Source organism: Thermobia domestica, chromosome 7, assembly GCF_964235325.1.
Source record: "Thermobia domestica chromosome 7, izTheDome1.hap1.1, whole genome shotgun sequence".
Taxonomy (NCBI): domain Eukaryota; kingdom Metazoa; phylum Arthropoda; class Insecta; order Zygentoma; family Lepismatidae; genus Thermobia; species Thermobia domestica.
In genome coordinates this window covers 41,328,006-41,348,124 of record NC_137460.1, presented here as the reverse complement: position 1 = coordinate 41,348,124, position 20,119 = coordinate 41,328,006, and the positions used below count along the sequence as shown (strand labels likewise).

The window sequence follows — 20,119 nt, the reverse complement described above, 5'->3', positions numbered from 1 at the left end:
AGGTATAATGCAGCATTGAATTCTCAAATCTTCAGTAATAATAATAATAATAATTTGCTCTTGATAAGTTGGTGAAATCCGCGTTGTAGTCTGAAATAATATTTTGTACTCATTTTTGTTAATTTTGTAAATAATTTTTATTTGTATAATTAATTTCGTTCTCGAGTATGCAATGTCTGCGAGGTTTGCTAAAGCTAAATTGAAAATGATCATTACAAATGTGCTTACCTTACTCATAACTCCACACAGTTTATTTCTGGCCTTAGCTTGCGCTCATTTGCTCGCTCTTCACGACCCCTAAGGGCGCCTTCAAGGGAACCTCTGTTTTACTGAAACTGAAAGTCCTATATCCGTATAATTTCAAAGGTTATTGAAAGCGCTCACGCCTGTTTCTTAATCATGAATAGGGTTCAGTTATACATCTACTCATCCCAAATTCTGAATGAATTATTCTAAATGTTAAATATTTCGGTATAAACTATTTCCGGCGATAATTGTTTATTCTGATATTATATTAAACAAGTTTCAAGCACACTTTGGGAAAGAGTAGTGATTCAAGGGAGAATATTCTTTCATAACAGTGTTTATTATATCGACCCTTGTCGAGGCCACTTTTCCTTAAGAACATGCAAACCACAGCAACAACAGTTAAATCTTTTACTCAATATTTATTTTCCGAGATGGCAACAGTCAATATGAATAATAATGTAATTGTAAATTATGAATCCAAAGTCATGATTCGTTCCCATGGTGATGAATATATATATATATATATATATATATATATATATATATATATATATATATATATATATATATATATATATATATATATATATGTATGTATGTATATAACTCTTTACTTCTTTATTACTTAATATTATTATTTTTTATTTTTTTTTATTACACAATCCTATATTGTACTCGAAGAGGTAGTAACACCTCACAAGTGTACACGAGAGAGAAAATCCTGTGAAAGTAGTGAAATGGGGTAAAACAATAAAAAATTCATGCCTCATTGTAGTTACACCTGGTATCAACAAATCTGATTCATTTTCCCTTCATTACAACAAAGACCAATTGAGCGGCTTGGGGAACATGGTAAGCACCACTGCCGGTGAAATCGAGTTATTATGTGGAATAGGCTGAGATTGAACCATAGAACAGTATGTAGGTAGTTTAAGTTCGAAAATATACCTACAGATATCAGAGAGGCTTGTTTGGTAGGTGTCATTGCATTTCAATTGCATGCGAATGGTCAACTTTGTTTACCAGTTTACTCAAAAACTAGAAGATTTGACATACCATTAATTTCGCCGAAGCCACTCATATGTATACACTGTGCATGTTCCTCTAAAACTCTAAAAAATCTGGAGCAATTTTAACCAAACTTGGTAGCCCTACACATATGATTTACAATCTGAGGAAGAGTGGAGTAAGACATCCCTAGCACTACTAAAAGTGGAGTTAGAAAGGTTTACATGTAAAAATGATCGAAAACGACAGATTTTAATACCGATTCAATAGTTTCCAGGATCATTGATATGAATACTGACACTCCCGATGGCATAAAAGTCCAAGTTCAGTGTCCAGTGGGGGTAAACCCCCTTAGTAAATCTAGGGTGAGTGGAAGTGGGTGAGATATATTATAAAAATGATTTAGAATGTGCTTACAAGTTTGTGTTCACAAGCTTATTTCCAAAAATGAAATGAAATCTAAATTTAACGCTCCATAATTATCCTTTTTAGGCTAAGGGAGACAATGATGAAAACAAGTGAATGGTGATGAAACATTTGGTGGAATGAAAAAGTGGGAGGAAAAGGGGAGTGTGCCGAGAAAATCTACGAACACGATGTTGTCCACCACAAACTTATTTGGCCGGGACTCGAATCAGGGACCTCAAGCACCAAAGGTAAACTTAATTCCAGTACTAATTACATATTTACCTGCCGTTTGACATCTCAAAAATTACTCGACATTACTGACAAAAATACAACATAGCAGAAAATAAAATATAATTTATATTTAGATGCTTCCCAGCGTGAGAAAAAAATTTCGCCGTATCCGCGGCATGTACCAGCGCTAAAATGCATACCAGCGCTTCCATTTTGCTTTATTTTCATCTCAATTATATTCTGACATAAGGTAATTTTACTGCATCATGAAATTCGTAATAGCCATTGCAAATAAATGCGTTTTTCTGTTTCTTAAGATCTTCAAATGGGGGCGCGGTGGCTCACGGGTAGAGCGTTCACCTCCGGTGCTTGGGGTCCCTAGTTCGATTCTAGCTCGCGCCGTGTGGACTTTGTGGTGGACAAACACCGTGCTCTTGGGTTTTCTCGAGGTTCTCCCGTTTCCTCCCACTTTCTTCATTCCAATATTTTCATTCATCTCTCATCATCACCGTCTCCTTTAGCCTAACCGGCATAACCATAGGGCGTAAAACTTAAAGGTTTCATTTCATTTTTTAAGATCTTCAATTTTTTAGGGACAAAATGAATGGTTTTCCTGTTCATCTGCTACATGAAGATGGACAGGATGAGATCCATGGTGCCAGAAATCAGCAGAATGTTTTCAAATATTTTTGCTCTTTGGAACCTGCTGATTTCAGTAGGTTTTTAATAAATTAGCTAACTATTCCTTGCTTTTAGATGCAAGGAAAGTCAGCGAACAAGGGAATGTCGTGGGAGACATTGGAATTAACGGTGAAACTGTTAACAATACATGTAAAAACACGTTAAAATAAGTTAACTATGTTTTTCTGGTTTAATTAATTAAACTGTGCTTTTCTTACCGAATTTTATTACTTTATTTCAATCTAAGCCAGAGGCAAATCTAGCCCGAGGTCGGGGGTCTAGGACACCGGTTTTTTCAATGACAAAAAACTATTTAAGCTATTATTTATATATTTTGGAAAGTTTATAGTAAACTGTCATGATGTACCTATCATAGTTTGGCTTCGGTCTGCCCCCCTAATTTTTATCTTCTAGATCCGCCACTGATGTTAGCGCGCAAGAAAAGTAAGTTCACTCGAATTCAGAATTTCAAATCTTCAAAATTCGAATTGTAAATAATTCAAATTGATTGAAATTTTCATGATTGCAGCACAATTTATGATTTTTGTAGAGCTAAAAACTTGAAATTCAATACTTTTAAACGAAATGTAATGGCACAAGTTCATTTCCTTAAAATAAAAATAATAAATGTATTTTATGAACATTGTTACAAAAACATAGATGTATTTCACACAATAAGAATGAAACTGCTAAATAATAAAAAAAAATTAAATGTGGGCTAGAAAAAATCATATACTATGGAGTGTTTCTCTTATGTATTGCTTCACTATATAAGCTTAAAATAAACATTCATAATTTGATTTCAGTTTTGTGTCCACGCTTAAATTTGTGCTTTTGATTACCTTTTCTCCCATCAAGCGCAGCAATACAGATGAATTCAGCACTAGAACCCGACTTCCATATGTTTTAAAAATCGTTTTAAGATATAAATCAAGTGATCAAACTTGTGACTTCAAATTTATAGTATTTTCCTCTATGCAGCTACACTTGGTTCGTATACTGTATAGGGAGCAAAATTACTGTGTGCATTTGAGAGTAATTATCGCAATTTTCAACCCTATCAGTCAACGGCGCCGACTTTCCAAAATTTATGTGGGCGCGTATCAATGGCGGGACGTGTTATATGTTTTCAAGGGAGTTTCAATATTTTTTTGATTGATTTCCTTTTAGTTAAAATCTTTTATGAACACTGTCATAAAGGGCTGTGCTATGACGCAAGCTGAAAATATGCAATTCTATTCACAATATAGTTCCATTTTTTATTGTAGGGACTGCCTTTGACGAGGTCAGAGACAGGTAAGAAACGGGGAGTGTTGTTTGGTTGCCTCAGCAGAAACAGAAGCAAACAATTATGTTTTAGAAATTAGAAATTTTAACTTCCACCTCAATGTTTTAATTGCTTATTATTTTTTGATACGGGCAAATGAGAAATATTTATTTTATTTTGTTTCTATCAAACTAAAAATTTTGTGGGTGAGTTGCATCCCCAAGATTATTTTTGTGAGTGTTGGAGCTCCGAAGCACCCACGTAGTCGGCGCGCATGCTATCAGTGGCAAAACTCCAGGGAAAAAAGGAACTGCTCTCATTTTTTCGGACATAGTCTCTGAGAGGCAGTCTAGGTTCTTGTGACCAGAAGTGTACAAAACTGTAGTGTTCGAAAGGTTACAGGGTATTTCTTGTAAATGGTCTGCTACGGCAGATTACTTATGATGGAGATAATGATTATGCAGATGACGAATCTCATAGACCATATATGTGTATCAATCATAACCAATGTTTACCATATATATCCCTCCCGAAGAGACGACGTTATCGTCTGCGGTTTAACAGTTAAAAAAAAAAAAAATGCAGATGATATACTTCCATTAATGACAACTAATCTGTAATTAGTCAGAGGAAATATGAAAAGTCCACATCACAAACATTTCTTTGTTAGTAAATAAGTAATTTAAAAATAAACATACTATGAGGAAAATTTGTTTTTAATCGACAAGCTTAATTAGCAGGAAGTAACTATTTCCTCCCTAACGGGAATGTTTTCGTCCTTGTAAGCTATACGGTGTTGCACCAAACACAAACCGGTAATTACAAGTTTTAACCTGAGTGGTTTGTTTTGACTTTGGTATTTCATCAATGTCTTGTGCCTAGCAGCAGTGACAGAAAAAGATGTTTATATATTTCTTTCCCACCTGTTCTTGTTGAAGTGGGAGGGGTAAAAAGTCGATTGACGATCTGTTTAGGCAAGCAAGCAGGTGTTATATAAAAAAAATAATAATTATGTGTCTGCATGTGTCGCCCAAGTTTTTTTTTTTTAATTGCCGCATTTTTTGTAGGCCATTGAAGTCATCGAAAGTAAGTGCATCGTCCTTCGCTCATATGTAAAGAGCTTTCACTAACTGCTGTCCTTTAAGAAGCTAAAAACACATTGTAGTTAAGTGACCGAGTTATTATCAATTTTCTTTCTTACCCTCCCCTTTAACGCGTAGTCCTGTGTCGCCCTCGCGCGTGAAAACCCAACATCGAAAAGATTTGCTTGGTTTTTAATGATGTCATCACGGGATTCTTATCGCCAACACAAAGATTGCTCATACGTCATAATGTGATTTTCGTAGTGGTGCCTATTTAATTCAACTATTTCAAATGTGCTGTTAGTAAGGGTCTGGCCATTCAGTCGTCCAGGAGTTTCCAGAGGACAGTTACCATAAACTCGCGTGTGTTGTGGTTTCTAAAGCGTCAAATTATCCCTTAAGGAAATATACTATAGAGAAAATGAAATTCGCAACTGTTTTTACGATAGGTTTTGGCTTCTTCGTTGGATACGCCATTGTCAGTTGTATTGCAGCAAAATCTTCTGGTAAGTTTTGTTTGTATTTTTAATTTTATCTTCATATTATGTCATGGGTCTCGCTATTAAAAAAAAATTATATATATATATATATATATATATATATATATATATATTGTTTCAAATATTCTGTTAGCAAGATTGACCCCATACGCAGATGAAATTATTGGAGATTATCAGTGCGGATTTAGACGAAATCGATCAACTATCGACCAAATATTTACCATTCGCCAAATACTCGAAAAGAAGTGGGAATACAATACCCCGGTACATCAACTATTTATTGATTTCAGAAAGGCTTACGACTCGGTTAGGAGAGAAACATTATACAACGTTCTTACAGAGCTTGGAATACCGAGAAAGCTAATTAGATTAATTAAGATATGTTTAAGTGAATCCCAAAGTAAAGTCCGGGTAGGATAATTTTTGTCCACGAGCTTCCACGTCGAAAATGGCCTGAAACAAGGAGATGCGTTGTCGCCATTATTATTTAACTTTGTGCTGGAATACGCCATAAGGAAAATCAAAGATAGCAACCAGGGCCTAGAGTTGAACGGCATTCACCAGGTTATGGCATATGCTGATTATGTAAATTTAATAGGGGATGATAGGAGAACAGTAGAAATAAATGCAGAGATCTTATTAAACGCTTGCAGGGACATGGGTTTAGAAGTAAATGCAGAGAAAACTAAATACATGGAAGTGCGTCGGGACCGTAATACGGCAAATTGTGGAGGCGTTAAAATATTAAATAATACTTTTGATAAAGTGGATACTTTCAAATATCTAGGATCAATATTAACAGACGAAAATCATATTCACGAAGAAATTAAATGTCGACTAAAAGCAGGGAATTCGTGTTACTATTCGGTTCAAAATCTCTTGTCGTCGCGAATTCTGTCGAGGAATTTGAAGCTTAAAATATATAAAACGATAATCATGCCTGTTGTTCTGTATGGTTGCGAAACATGGTCGCTCACTCTGAGGGAAGAACATAGACTGAAAGTATTTGAGAACAGGATCCTGAGAAGAATATTCGGACCCAAGAGGAACGAGAATGGGGAATGGCGGAAGCTTCATAACGAGGAACTACATAGTTTATACGGTTTACCCAACATTGTTAGGGTCGTCAAGTCTAGGAGGCTTAGGTGGGCAGGTCATGTAGCTAGAATGGAAGAAAGTAGAAACGCTTTCAAAGTCTTGACTGGTAGACCCATAGGAAAACGACCATTAGGAAGACCTAGGCGCAGATGGGAGGATAATATTAAGATGGATCTCGCAGAGATAGGAATACAAAGTAGAAACTGGATCCAATTAGCTAAGGATAGAAGTCAGTGGAGAGCTTTTGTGAACGCGGCACTGAACCTCCGGGTTCCATAGGCCATAGAGTTTATATATATATATATATATATATATATATATGTATGTATATATATATATATATATATATATATATATATACATATATATATATATATATATATATATACATATATATATATATATATATATATATATATATATATATATATATAGCAGCAGAAAAACTTTAAAAAGAGACTCCATCAACACAAAATGCTACTCAATGTAATGTAGGTAGAAATTCGAAAACTGCAATTATGATTGTCATAAACTCCGTGTCAGATATCTAGCCTATAAAAATGTGTTTTAAAAAAGGTTATTAATTCATTTAATCCATTTTGTAGATACTATTTTGTGGTCGAATTGGGAGCTGAATTACTACCGGTATGCTCGTATGCATGAATATATCGTAGGAATACTTTGAGAAGTTGTCATGCTAACTTTTCACTGCCCATCCCCCTCTTTTATTAAAATTATCGCACTCTTTTATTTACTTATTTATTTTTGATACGCAAATTGTATTACTCTACATTATTGGACACATCCTAATAAAATTGTTTTAATTTTTATATCTTCACTTCTCACATTCAAAAGTGTTGTTAGTAATTTTAGATTAGTAGCGTACGCAAAGTTCATCAAAGTAAGGGGAAGCTCCCAAGCAGGGCCGGCTCTACCATATGTGCAACACGTGCATTTGCAAAATCTGTCATATTATTTCCAATAAATATTTCTTGTTAGAAACACTTCATGTTAAATTTGCAAAGCTGACCTATTAAAATACTACATTCATAAATCATGTTTAGGTCGCATTAGTTAAAGTTCACAAGTGCTAAAGCAAATGGTCAAACAAATCCCAGCATGAATTGCTTAATTGTTGTCAAATACGAGAAAATTCTCGAACAGTCGCTAATACCTGTTACATTTACAGTAGTTGTTATAGTTTTGATATGGAAACTAGTCTTGTCTTTGTCACAAACAAGTTCTTTACCATTGAAGGTGAAAACATTTTTTTAAAAAAAAAAACCGATATGGAAGGAAAATCAAGAAATGAAGATAATGGTTGCACTGGAATTGCAAACTGATAAATTGAGATTAAAGTTAGTTATAGAATTCTATGAAAAGGATTATAATCTTTCCTCTCCAGTTGTGTTTGCTTTATCTTTAACATAATAGATTATTTAAAGAAAATAAAACAGACAAAAGGAGATATTTGTGGTGGTTAGGCCTTTCTGAGGAATTTCTTTCCGGTTTTCTAAATGTTCTTTTTTTTCGCTTTCGTTGTTAATGATGGAGTAGCGTACTTGAAATAGTGGCTTTTAATATTTGTCCTTTCTGGAGAAAGGGAGCCGCAGATGCCATTGCACGAGGTGGCAAATTGCTTAGGGCTGGCCCTGCTCCCAAGTTCATATAATTGGTGATGTTTGTTTGCGTATGTTAATATGGTGTCTTTCTAGATAGCTTTCTCAAGGGGGGGGGTTAAAATATCGAAACCTTTGTTGCGTATGCAATTGAATTCAATTTATTGAAATAACATTTTAGCTAATGTTTAGTCCAATTAAAACTCTATAAATGTGCATGTACTAGTGGTATAAGGGAGGGTGATTGGGCTTCAGTTCAGTTTACGGGCACTCTCCCATGTTGGGCAACCATAAAGACGCCCTAACAGTCGGGGTCGGACTGAGAAGCTGTTGGGGGTGCAGACCTTAACTCATCAGAAGGGCGCACTTCCTCCAACAGATATATTTATTACATATGCGTAATCTATGTAGATTAGCTGCCTGATCAACAGTAGTATATAAAGTCCTAATACAAAAATATGCGCGCAGACCATTTAAACGCTCAAACTTTAAGTTTGAAAACCACATAATTTTACTAGTTACATTCAATAAAACATCTACAGCAAACATAAAGTGAGGATCTTTGGAGATCAAGGGGTCTGACTTGCTTTTGAAATAAAGCTTATTTATCCCCAGGAAATGGACTCTCCACAGTGAAATATATAAACATTCGTCGGTGAACGACGACGCTCTCCACTCATCGGTAGGCCCTCGAGTGGACTGCGATGTGGTCCACTTTCTAGGTTGCATATTGTGCTGCGGAGTCCTTTTCTGAACATAAATAAACCTAAAGCCTGTGACAAACATCTTGGCATTTCAGGTAAACGAATAAAACGCAAGCTCTGGCGCGACGTTGCCAAGTGATAAAGGGGTGTGGCTATGGCTAAGCAAACTACAACGCGATTATGTGACAGGTGATAGACGTTGTGTACAAAATAAACGTGGCAATACCGCTGGCCTCTCATTTGCTAGCAGCATTTAAAGGGAACTTGGAGCGCCGCCTTCAAATGCCAAGATGTTTGTCACGCCGTTTAATTGGATGGGTCTGTACACCTCATATCCCTTGTATTCTGGGGCCGTCAATTGAGCTGTCTGAAATCAGTGAAATTAATTTTCAAGCTATCAGCAACCACGAGTGAACTATGTAGTTTTTCATGATTTGTGATAAATTAGCATTTTTGGAAACAATAGATAAAATCAAATGAAAAGTTGATGTAAAAATGTGGTAATCTTACCTTTTTTGTGGCATCTGATATGCTGCTTTCTTTTAAATTTTACACGTAGTTGTTGACAGCTTAAAAATGCAGTTACGGTAGTTCACTTTAGTTTCAGACAGTTTGATTACTATTGATGAAATGCCATATTATAGATAGAATTTCACCGTTTTGATGTGTTTACATGACAAGCAATAAGGAACATTCTTACCTTACATCAGGAGTGTTTTCAATTCTGCACTATCTTGACAGTTTGTTAATTATGGCGGCATTATTCACTTTGCTTAGTATATCCCTTTCACACTGCATTAACAGAAACGATTCAAGGTTGTCTTGAGCGAGATTCGCTCTTAATCTAGATTTAACAATCTTGAGTTTGGAAAACGCTTGTTCACAACTTCTTGTATGAGGGATCATAAGAAGGAATTTGAACATTTTAAAGAGCTCTGTATAACATAAGGAACACATGCGATATTCATATATAATTTTGAACGCACCCGTGAGGCAAGACTTGAAAAGTTTCTTTAATTTGATTTCCTGCATTGCTGGTTCAATATCGTCCCGCTGTTCTTCATACTCACTAGTTAGTTCTTCAGTATCATACTCTGAACACCTCCTTGCGATACCTTGGCCAAAACCTGTGCAAATGATTTAGATCTTCGATAAGTTTCCCCTTTATCTATGCTGGAAATTAACTCACAAATGTTGTTCATTGCATTTCAGGGTAGTTCATCTTTTTAAAATCAGAAAACTACCTTGAATCATGCCAAATCTAGATACAGGTTGTGCTGCTCTACCTTTCACGTACTTGCACATATGTTTTAATAATTTTAATTAGTTCTGTTTCATAAGTATAAAATTGTTTATCAAGAAAAAAAAGGAGCTGTTTTAGCTGTAATGGATAGAAAACTAATATGGGGAACAGCATAATGCCTTGGAACAACACAGCACACCCATGGGTTAAATCATCTTCTATTTTCGTTATATAAATAGTGTTGGTATCCATATTCCTTTTGCAGATAGAATGTTCGGTTCGTAAGGCTTTCTTGTTGCTTCATTGTGGAGGCGCGGTGGCTCAGTGGTAGAGCGTTCACCTCCGGTGCTTGGGGTCCCTGGTTCGATCCCAGCTCGCGCTGTGTGGACTTTGTGGTGGACAAACACCGTGCTGGTGGGTTTTCTGTTCTCCAGTTTCCTCCTACTTCATTTCATTCGTTTCTCATTATCACCGTCTCCTTTAGCCTAACCGGCATAAGCGTGGGACGTAAAACTGATTTCATTTTGTTGCTTCACTTCTTTTACATCTTTTATTTGTCCAATCACTCGATTAAACTATTCTTTTTAGTTACTTTTGACAGTATTCAGTTACTTTTGACAGCTTAGCTTAATTTCTTTTATTTCTTACCTAAGTTGTTTCATACCAATCTCCAGTTTCTCGTAAAGTTAACAATTTCCCCTTTAGTTTCTGTCATCTTATTTGATAATTCCTCCATTTTCTCTAACAATTGTAGAAGTCCTTCTAGAGGTTCTGATAGTTTTAGCAACGATAGTTACATTGGTACGAGTGCTCATATCATTAGTGCAGTGGTGCCCACCCCCCCTCATGTACATGACGCACCCCCCTCATGTACATGACGCACCCCCCCTCAATTGTCCATCCGTAGGTGTTCTTCCATGAAAAAACTTTTCGATTAATTTTTACACTCCTTCAAACATATTTATATAGATTTTTACCCCCCCCAATATTTCAATGACGCAATTTGCGTCATAGCCCCCCCTTGTGGGCACCCCTGATTAGTGTTAGTTTCTTTAAATATTGATATTATGGTGTTAAACAAAGAAAACCTGGAGTAACAAGCTACTTTCGGGGATTTGCTTCAACGTCTCTTGTTAAAATCCTCCGATGTTCAAAATAACAGACAATTGTGATTTAACAATTTTTAGTAAATGTTGTTACCGATAAATGTAGGGAGGATATTTCATAAGTCAATATAGGAGTGCTAAACACTGCAAGCTTTTTAAAGAAATTTTTAACTAAAGTCTATATTTAGTCACGTTGAATGCTTACACAGTTCTTAGTCTTCAGAAATAATGCTAAATTGCACCGTGGAGCGATATGTTAACCTGCATATCAAATAAAATAGTAAATTGCGTCCGGAGTTTGACGTATGAGTAAATGTCCCTATAAAGTACACGAGAATAAATATTGTGTGTGTACACTCATGTCCAAAATTGTCGCATGTCTATAAATATGTTGTAGGAATACAATTTGATAACGAATTCGCCCGGTATTTCTTATAATGTTAGTATGTGTATAATCGGCAAAGACATGTATGTGCAAATTTCATGTGAAAAGAGCAGTAAATAAGAACAATAAAATGAAAATTACTTTCTTGTCCATCTAGCAACATTTTGTTTTACTCATTCTAATTTTCGTATTTATATTTCTTTTCCTATGAAATTTACCACAAATATACGTGTACATTTTGCGATTATACACATATCAGTATTAAAAGTACAATGCAAAATCATTATCAAATTATATTCTTACAAGAAGACAGTTATAGATATGCGACAATCATTTTGGACATGAGCGTACATGAAATGAGGTTATAAGGTTTGTTAATGCTATTCGAAGTTGATACTATTGAAACTGAAATGATGTATGTTGATAATGTAAGAATATGCGCACAGATGATTACAGTTATCGAGGACTAATGATTAAAAATACTCCAAAGCTATTTCTGTATGAACAAAATAAGCTAGTATTAATGAAGAAGTTGCTCACTCCTATTGGTAACATACTGGCATATCCATCTCTTTACTACTACTACTACTACTACTACTACTATGACAAAAAGCTAGCGCCGTCCATAAATTGTAGAGGAAGAATATGGGATCTATTCTGTTGCATGTATTAATCTTGTATTCAATTTTCTGACCTGTTGCTGTATTCACATTGAGATTAACAATATAAACAACCGTATATGGTTTTACCACGAAATCTGTGGTTATTTACTAATTGTAATCATAGTATGGGTATTTAGCTGCATGATGCTTTCTACAGTGTAAGTTACGTTTCGGTATCAATTTTACTGCCGAACGTCGTTAGAAAGTGGGTACCATGTTCTGCACTGCACTACATTCAATTCCGAATCTGGAATCAGATAATTATAATTTTTTTCCCAGAACGGGGTGGCGACTAAATACTGGGCTAACTTCAGTTCTTCGTGAGCTATCTCGTGGTGTACTACGGACTGAATTTATAAAAATCGAACAACACGCATAAAAATAATTTGTATCTACCTCTCCGACCACGTGTAGTCCTGTATTTCGTGAGAAGTGGGTTAGAGGAAGGTGCTCTTTATTTTACGCGATTCCTCTTATTTTACGCGATCTGCCGTGGACGACGCGAAGGAAAGAGGGGGCAGGGAAAGGTTTTTTCTTCGAAACCCGGTTGGTCATACTTTGATTTTGTAAAGTCCAACATAAAAAAAAAAAAAAAACTTTCCTCTTCTGTGTTCCCTATGATTTCATGAGATGCCAATTCACTACTCATTTTCTTTACTTTAGATACTCTTCTTTTCGGGAGCTCTTTTTCAATCCAAAAGTCTTCAAGTAAAGAACACTTTTCTACTCTACACTGTTTTCTGACACTACTCTTACAAGTCTTTGCTGCCAGACTAACTTTATCAAATTTATTCCTTTCTTTATTTAAACATCCAGTGCAGCGGAAATGAACCTCCAAGCTAGATGATTGCGAACTTTTTTGATTGAATTCATTGGGTTTGTAGACTAAACGAAGATAAATTCAGTTTTAACTAAAAAAAAAAAAAAAAAAAAATTGTGAATCAAATCCGCAATTGGAGCTATCATAATCTTGCACCGACGTCTTCAATTGTCCCCTGTCATGATAAAGTCGCCCATGACAAACCACAATGTAATATTTGTCAATATAAGCATTTTCTATATAAGCATAACTATAACTCTTTCGAGTAAGCAGGATTTGTATGTTAACCCTATGTTCCAGCGATAAAATTGAGAGTTTAAAACTGTCAGTAAATCCAATTTTGAATTCCAGGGCTACCACTCCTGCATTTGGCTATTAGAACTGAAGAAAGCACGAGTCACGATCTTGCCCTAAAAGGGAATCGAACCAAATTTAATCCTCTCTAACTTCAATCTTATACCTAAAAGGTTTCTAGAAGTACAAGCAGGTGTAGCATTCCATTGTTATATAGTACGTGGTTTTGTTTTATGAGAACACACACACATACAAAAAGTATCTGCCCAGACTTAACCATCTGCCAATGACACGTTACCTTCAATTGGCACACGGTGAAGGGGGAAACAAAAGATGCCTAAAAATTTTCACTTGAGGGTTTTTCGGAACTTGGTAGCGCTCTGTAATGTCTTTTTTCCAGAAGCATATTGCCTGGAATTGTCACGAACTTCTTGTCAATCACGCTTTGTACTTTTTGATTGGTTCTTCGAGCACGATTTTTCGGAATATATATCCCTCTAGCAAAACAAAACTTACATGCTTAAGATATTCCCATAGAGGTAACCAAAGAACTTAAACCGAGGAGAAAAAAAAAAAAAGCTTCTGTTAGGCATAATCGATGCTTTGCTGCATTGCCTTTGGTCTAATTTCAGTGAAGCAACAAGGTAAAAAGTCATGATCACACTGTTGCAAGCTACAGAGTATAATAGATCACCAGATTGTGTGTTTAAGTAATTCCTATCTGCACAATAAATTTCTTCTATTTAACTATTTTTGTGGTGTTATTCTGGACATATGTAGTTAGAATTGTAAATTTTTTTGTCGCTGAAGTTCCCACACGTATTGAACATTTGCAATGTTTAGTTTAAGCTTTAGGGAACACACGACACGTACAGAATTCAGACATTGTTTACTACTTGTATATCTTAATTTCTCACAAAAGTGTATATCATTGGCATTTTAATTGTGCCATATTCATGCGTACAGTCTCTCCAGCAGGAGGTCTTAAACGTTAGTAAATACGTGAAAAAAATTAACACGTACATTCGAAACAAAAATTTCTTTTAATGAAGTACATACAAATGAAGGGTAAGGGGGGAAAAAGGAATGTCAGAAAACTGCATTTTCGAGAAAACTGCGATTTAATATTGCAAACCGCGTAAGAATAGGGTTAGTTAAATCTTTTGGCCATTTTATATGGATATTTCTACATCTACGCATGCATGGTATATACAGTCAAATAGAACCAAGAGTCACCAACAGATAGGGCAAAGCACCCGAAAAAGAACATACATGGACATTCCATGTTTTTTCCCCTTACCCTTCAAATGTATGGTGAAACCCCTTTTAAGTACTTCAAAATAACAGTTTTAAACTGTTAGAAGTAACTTAGGTACTAGCATGTACGCAGATATTTATTTCGGGATGGGTCCAAAGTTTTTGAGGAGGAGACTAAATTCACTGAAGATAAATTATATTGACATTTGTAAAAATCACTCTTCAAATTAGACTAAATTTACGAAAGTCTATTTCGGGGAAGGCCTGGATCCCAGGACCCACGCCCTGCGTTTGTCCCTGCTTAGGTATACGGAAATTAGAGTATTATACATAGGAAGTACAGGATGATCCATTCACTTACTTTACCATACATCCTATTTGTAAACAAATGCCTCAGTGCATTAATAATAATAATAATAATAATAATAATAATAATAATAATAATAATAATAATCATCCACACCTCCCTAAAGCTAACTGATGTTGCTAGCTTTCAGGCAATTCGCAGCTTCAATCAGATTGTTTAGAGTTAAAAATGGATGTTTATGCTGAACATGAGCAAGTTCGGCTATTTATTATTGAGACAAGAGCTGTAATCATATTACTTGTGTAACCGCATGTCAATAGATGGGCAAACTTAAAATAACAGTAATAAGTGTAAAAAAAAAAAAAAATAGCTTTTAATGAAGCACTACTTCAGCCTACAGTGTACGACGAGCTGAAAGCTCAGACTGAACAATTAGTTTTGTTAGCTTTGAATCATCATCATCAGCCGCGTAACAACATTTCAAATATAGGAGGGGGCAAGTCTTTTTGTTGCGCCCCTCTCTCAACAGCGCCCCCGCCCCCACCACAGTGTGTAAATACCACTAATCTTTACAGTATTACTGTTATGTATTTTTTTTTCGTGTGTGCGGGAAAATAATAGTAATTTACGAAAACAACTATACATTTAAAAAATTAAAATATTAGACTTACTTGAAGTAAAGACAGTTTCTTCACCCACCCAATGTATTCATTCAACACAAGAATCGTACATTATAAAACTAGTAGACCTCATTTGATTTGCGTCGGGATACTATGAAGTACAGTTTACTATTAATTAATCACTAAATAGTACGACATGATTGTTCCGTATACGTTCGGCAGTAAAGCCACATTCTCACTTTCCAGAAATCATAGGCTGAAGACATATCACATCCACAATTTTTTTCTGAAGTGATCAGCAGATTCTCACAATACACCTACAGGCACACTTTTTTTATATTTTACTTTCACACCACATTAATCTTCAAATGTTTCAGTACATAGATTGAACTGCACTTTGTATTGATATACCGGGCTAGAGATGCAAAGAAAAACGGCTTTTTGAAAGAAAACGGAAATTTTCGCTCTTTTGACACAACTAGCATCTCGTAAGTCCCACGTTGGTTGTCTAACCATGATATCAAATTCTTGAAATTTATACATCTTGAAATGTGTTGTTTGGGTTGCTTAAAGTCAAACTGGCAGACAAGAAAAAGCATCACACTATTGTTTCAGATACTCTTCAATACCTAATATTAGAGCCGAGAAGGCTTCATAATTTTGTTTATATTTCAGAAGAAAATGTTTCACTAATAGCAGCAGCATAATATGATTTAGTTTAGGGAACTGGAGCAACAAAGCTTAGTGCGGTGGCTCTTACCTTTTATTTTTCCTCAGAATACAGTATTTTTTTTAAAAAAAGAAAGTTAGATTATGATGGGAAAAGAAAGCTGGAACACACTGTTGTTTCTTCACTAAATATGAAATATTAAAAGAAAAAAATCCGAAGCCAAAAAAGCATGGAAAAGATATTCGTTTTTTTATTTTTTTTTTCCAAACCTTAAACCACTATTTAAAATAGTTATTGTTCCCTCCACTAACTTTTCACTAAAACTTTTTTTATCGTTAAACATTATTCGAAGAACTGTACAAACAATTCGTTCGAACTAGAAAACCCTATACCTTAACCCTTTTGAGATTTCCACTTTTTTAGGTAAATTTTAGACTTTCAGTCAAGCAGCTATTACGTCGAGACTATTTATCGTAGAAGAATGGTTCATACTCCGTTTTATTCGGAATGAAACAGTTTTTTCCTAATTTGTAAATTTCCCTAATATGTACCTAACGCAATAAAATTCCTGTCCAAATTGGGAAAAAAAGATTTTTTTTTTTTAAGAAAAGTCCCAATTTCCTGCGAATTTCTTCCCTCCGGTACACAACACGGACATGCGAATGTTACAAAATAAAAAAAAAAAAAAAAAAAAAAAAAAACTTTGCTTCACTCCAAACAAAACGAGGTATGAACCATGATACTGGGGTAAATAGTCTTGGTGCTAAAATTCATTTATGCTATTTTTTCCTAATACCTATATATCCTATTGTTATTCAACAAGCTCTAGTGTCAAGACTCTTTATCGTAGGATCATGGTTCTTAACTCTTTGTATTTGTAATGAAGGAATGTTTCTAACTGTGCCATTCAAATTTCCCCATTATGTACCAGAAGTGAAAAAATCCCTCTCAAATTGGGAAAAAGATATTTTTCTCAGGAAAAAATCTTTTTAAGAATTTTTCCCTCAGATACATGCTAGTGCCACAGCAGTGCTACAGTTCGAAACGTTGCTTCATGACAAACAAAATGAAGTACGAACCATGGTCCTACAATGAACATTCTTTTGGGGGTCTGTTTCCTGCGCGGTAGCTGAGGAGATCCTTGTTTGTTCTATCGAAGGCCCCTCTATACAATCACGGGCGACAAAAGGAATAATTAATACATCTGCAGCACCCTTGGTGTAATATTACATCCTTGTTTGTCCTATTGAAGGCGCCCCTATACAATCAAGAGCGACAAAAGGAATAATTAATATATCTACAGCGTCCTTGGTGCAATATTACATCCTTTTTTGTTCTATCGCAGGCGCCCCTATACAATGAGAGGCGACAAAAGGAATAATTAATATATCTACAGTGCCCTTGGTGCAATATTATATCCCATTTTGCTCTATCGAAGGCACCCTTACAATCAAGGGCAACAAAAGGAATAATTAATATATCTACAGCGTCCTTGGCGCAATATTACATCCTTGTTTGTTCTGTCGAACTGCCCCTATACAATCAGGGACACAAAAGGAATAATTAATATATCTATAGCACCCTCGGTGCAATATTACATCCTGTTTTGTTCTATCGAAGGCGCTCCTACACAATGAGAGGCGACAAAAGAAATAATTAATATATCTACGGTGCCCTTGGTGCAATGTTATATCCTATTTTGTTATATCGAAGGCCCCTCTATACAATCACGGGCGACAAAAGGAATAATTAATACATCTGCAGCACCCTTGGTGTAATATTACATCCTTGTTTGTCCTATTGAAGGCGCCCCTATACAATCAAGAGCGACAAAAGAAATAATTAATATATCTACATTGCCCTTTGGTGCAATATTATAAACTTTTTTGTTCTATCGAAGGCGCCTTTATACAATCAGGGGCGACAAAAGGAATAATTAATATATCTACAGCGCCTTTGGTGCAATATTACATCCTTTTTTGTTCTAGCGAAGGCGCCCCTATACAATGAGAGGCGACAAAAGGAATAATTAATATATCTACAGCGCCCTTGGTGCAATATTATATCCTATTTGTTCTATCGAAGGCGCCCCTGTACAATCAAGGGCGACAAAAGGAATAATTAATATATCTACAGCGCCCTTGGTGCAATATTATAAACTTTTTCGTTGTATCGAAGGCGCCCCTGCACAATCAGGGGCGACAAAAGGAGTAATTAATATATCTACAGCGCCCTTTGGTGCAATATTATAAACTTTTTCGTTCTATCGAAGGCGCCCCTATACAATCAGGGGCGACAAAAGGAGTAATTAATATATCTACAGCGCCCTTTGGTGCAATATTATAAACTTTTTCGTTCTATCGAAGGCGCCCCTATACAATCAGAGGCGACAAAAGGAGTAATTAATATATCTACAGCGCCATTTGGTGCAATATTATAAACTTTTTTGTTCTATCGAAGGCGCCCCTATACAATCAGGGGCGATAAAAGAAGTAATTAATATATCTACAGCGCCCTTTGGTGCAATATTATAAACTTTGTTGTTCTATCGCAGGCCCCCCTATACAATCAGAGGCGACAAAAGGAGTAATTAATATATCTACAGCGCCCTTTGGTGCAATTTTATAAACTTTTTTGTTCTATAGAAGGCGCCCCTATACAATCAGAGGCGACGAAAGGAATGATTAATATATCTACAGCGCCCTTTGGTGCAATATTATAAATTTTTTCGTTCTATCGAAGGCGCCCCTATACAATCAGAGGCGACAAAAGGAGTAATTAATATATCTACAGCGCCCTTTGGTGCAATATTATAAACTTTTTTGTTCTATCGAAGGCGCCCCTATACAATCAGGGGCGATAAAAGGAGTAATTAATATATCTACAGCGCCCTTTGGTGCAATATTATAAACTTTGTTGTTCTATCGCAGGCGCCCCTATACAATCAGAGGCGACAAAAGGAGTAATTAATATATCTACAGCGCCCTTTGGTGCAATTTTATAAACTTTTTTGTTCTATAGAAGGCGCCCCTATACAATCAGAGGCGACGAAAGGAATGATTAATATATCTACAGCGCCCTTTGGTGCAATATTATAAACTTTTTCGTTCTATCGAAGGCGCCCCTATACAATCAGAGGCGACAAAAGGAGTAATTAATATATCTACAGCGCGCTTGGTGCAATATTACATCTTTGTTCTATCTACGAAATGTACATAAACTTTTAATTCTTCAATCTGCTTTAAAAAAGCCAAAGTAATCATTAGGCGCCTTCGGCGCCCTCAATAACTTCTACCAGAACTTTGGGTGGGGGCAATGCCCCCTTGCCCCCCCGTCTTGTTACGCCACTGATCATCATCATAGGTATTCTGCGATTATTGGCAGATCACTTGCCGCAGCTAACAAGCTTGCATGCTCCATGATCTTTCGCTAACATTCTAGTCTTCACGTATGATTTTTCTGTTTTGATATGGTCTATTAATTGTAGTCTCCTTCGTCTCCTCCCTCTCTTTGCTGCCACCATACCCTCTAGCACCTCTCTCATGATAACAGTTCGTTCTTAGCCAATGCTTGTTTCTCTTAATTTTTTCTCCCCCACAGTTTCTAACAACCCCTTTCGTTTTCCGCTCGGTCCAACTAATTCAATTCTTCTTCACATCCACATTTCGAAAGCTAGTAGTTTTTAATTTTTGTGTAATGTCCAAGTTTCTGGTCCATACAGTACAACACTCCACATGATGCATTTTATAAGTCTTTATCTCAACTCTTATTTAAGGTCCCACAAAATAGTATTTTCTTTCTGCAAAGGCTTCTTTCGGCATTCCTATCCTTGCTTTTATTTCATCTTCACACTTCATATTACTAACAATACTACCCAGGTATCGAAAACTAGACTGCTTGTATTTTCT

The 20,119-nt window shown here is 35.8% G+C and overlaps 1 protein-coding gene across 1 annotated transcript in view; it reads left to right on the top strand.

Annotated features, from left to right (window-relative positions):
- Nucleotides 1-5,018: 5,018 nt before the first annotated feature.
- The window catches only part of LOC145690030 (U-scoloptoxin(19)-Tl1a), a 42,190-nt gene continuing 27,089 nt past the window's right edge, over nt 5,019-20,119 (top strand). Inside the window, exon 1 of the mRNA XM_081764528.1 lies at nt 5,019-5,432. Within this exon, the coding sequence (XP_081620654.1) occupies nt 5,348-5,432 (85 nt within the window). The 5' untranslated portion in view covers nt 5,019-5,347. The remainder of the gene's footprint in view (nt 5,433-20,119) is intronic.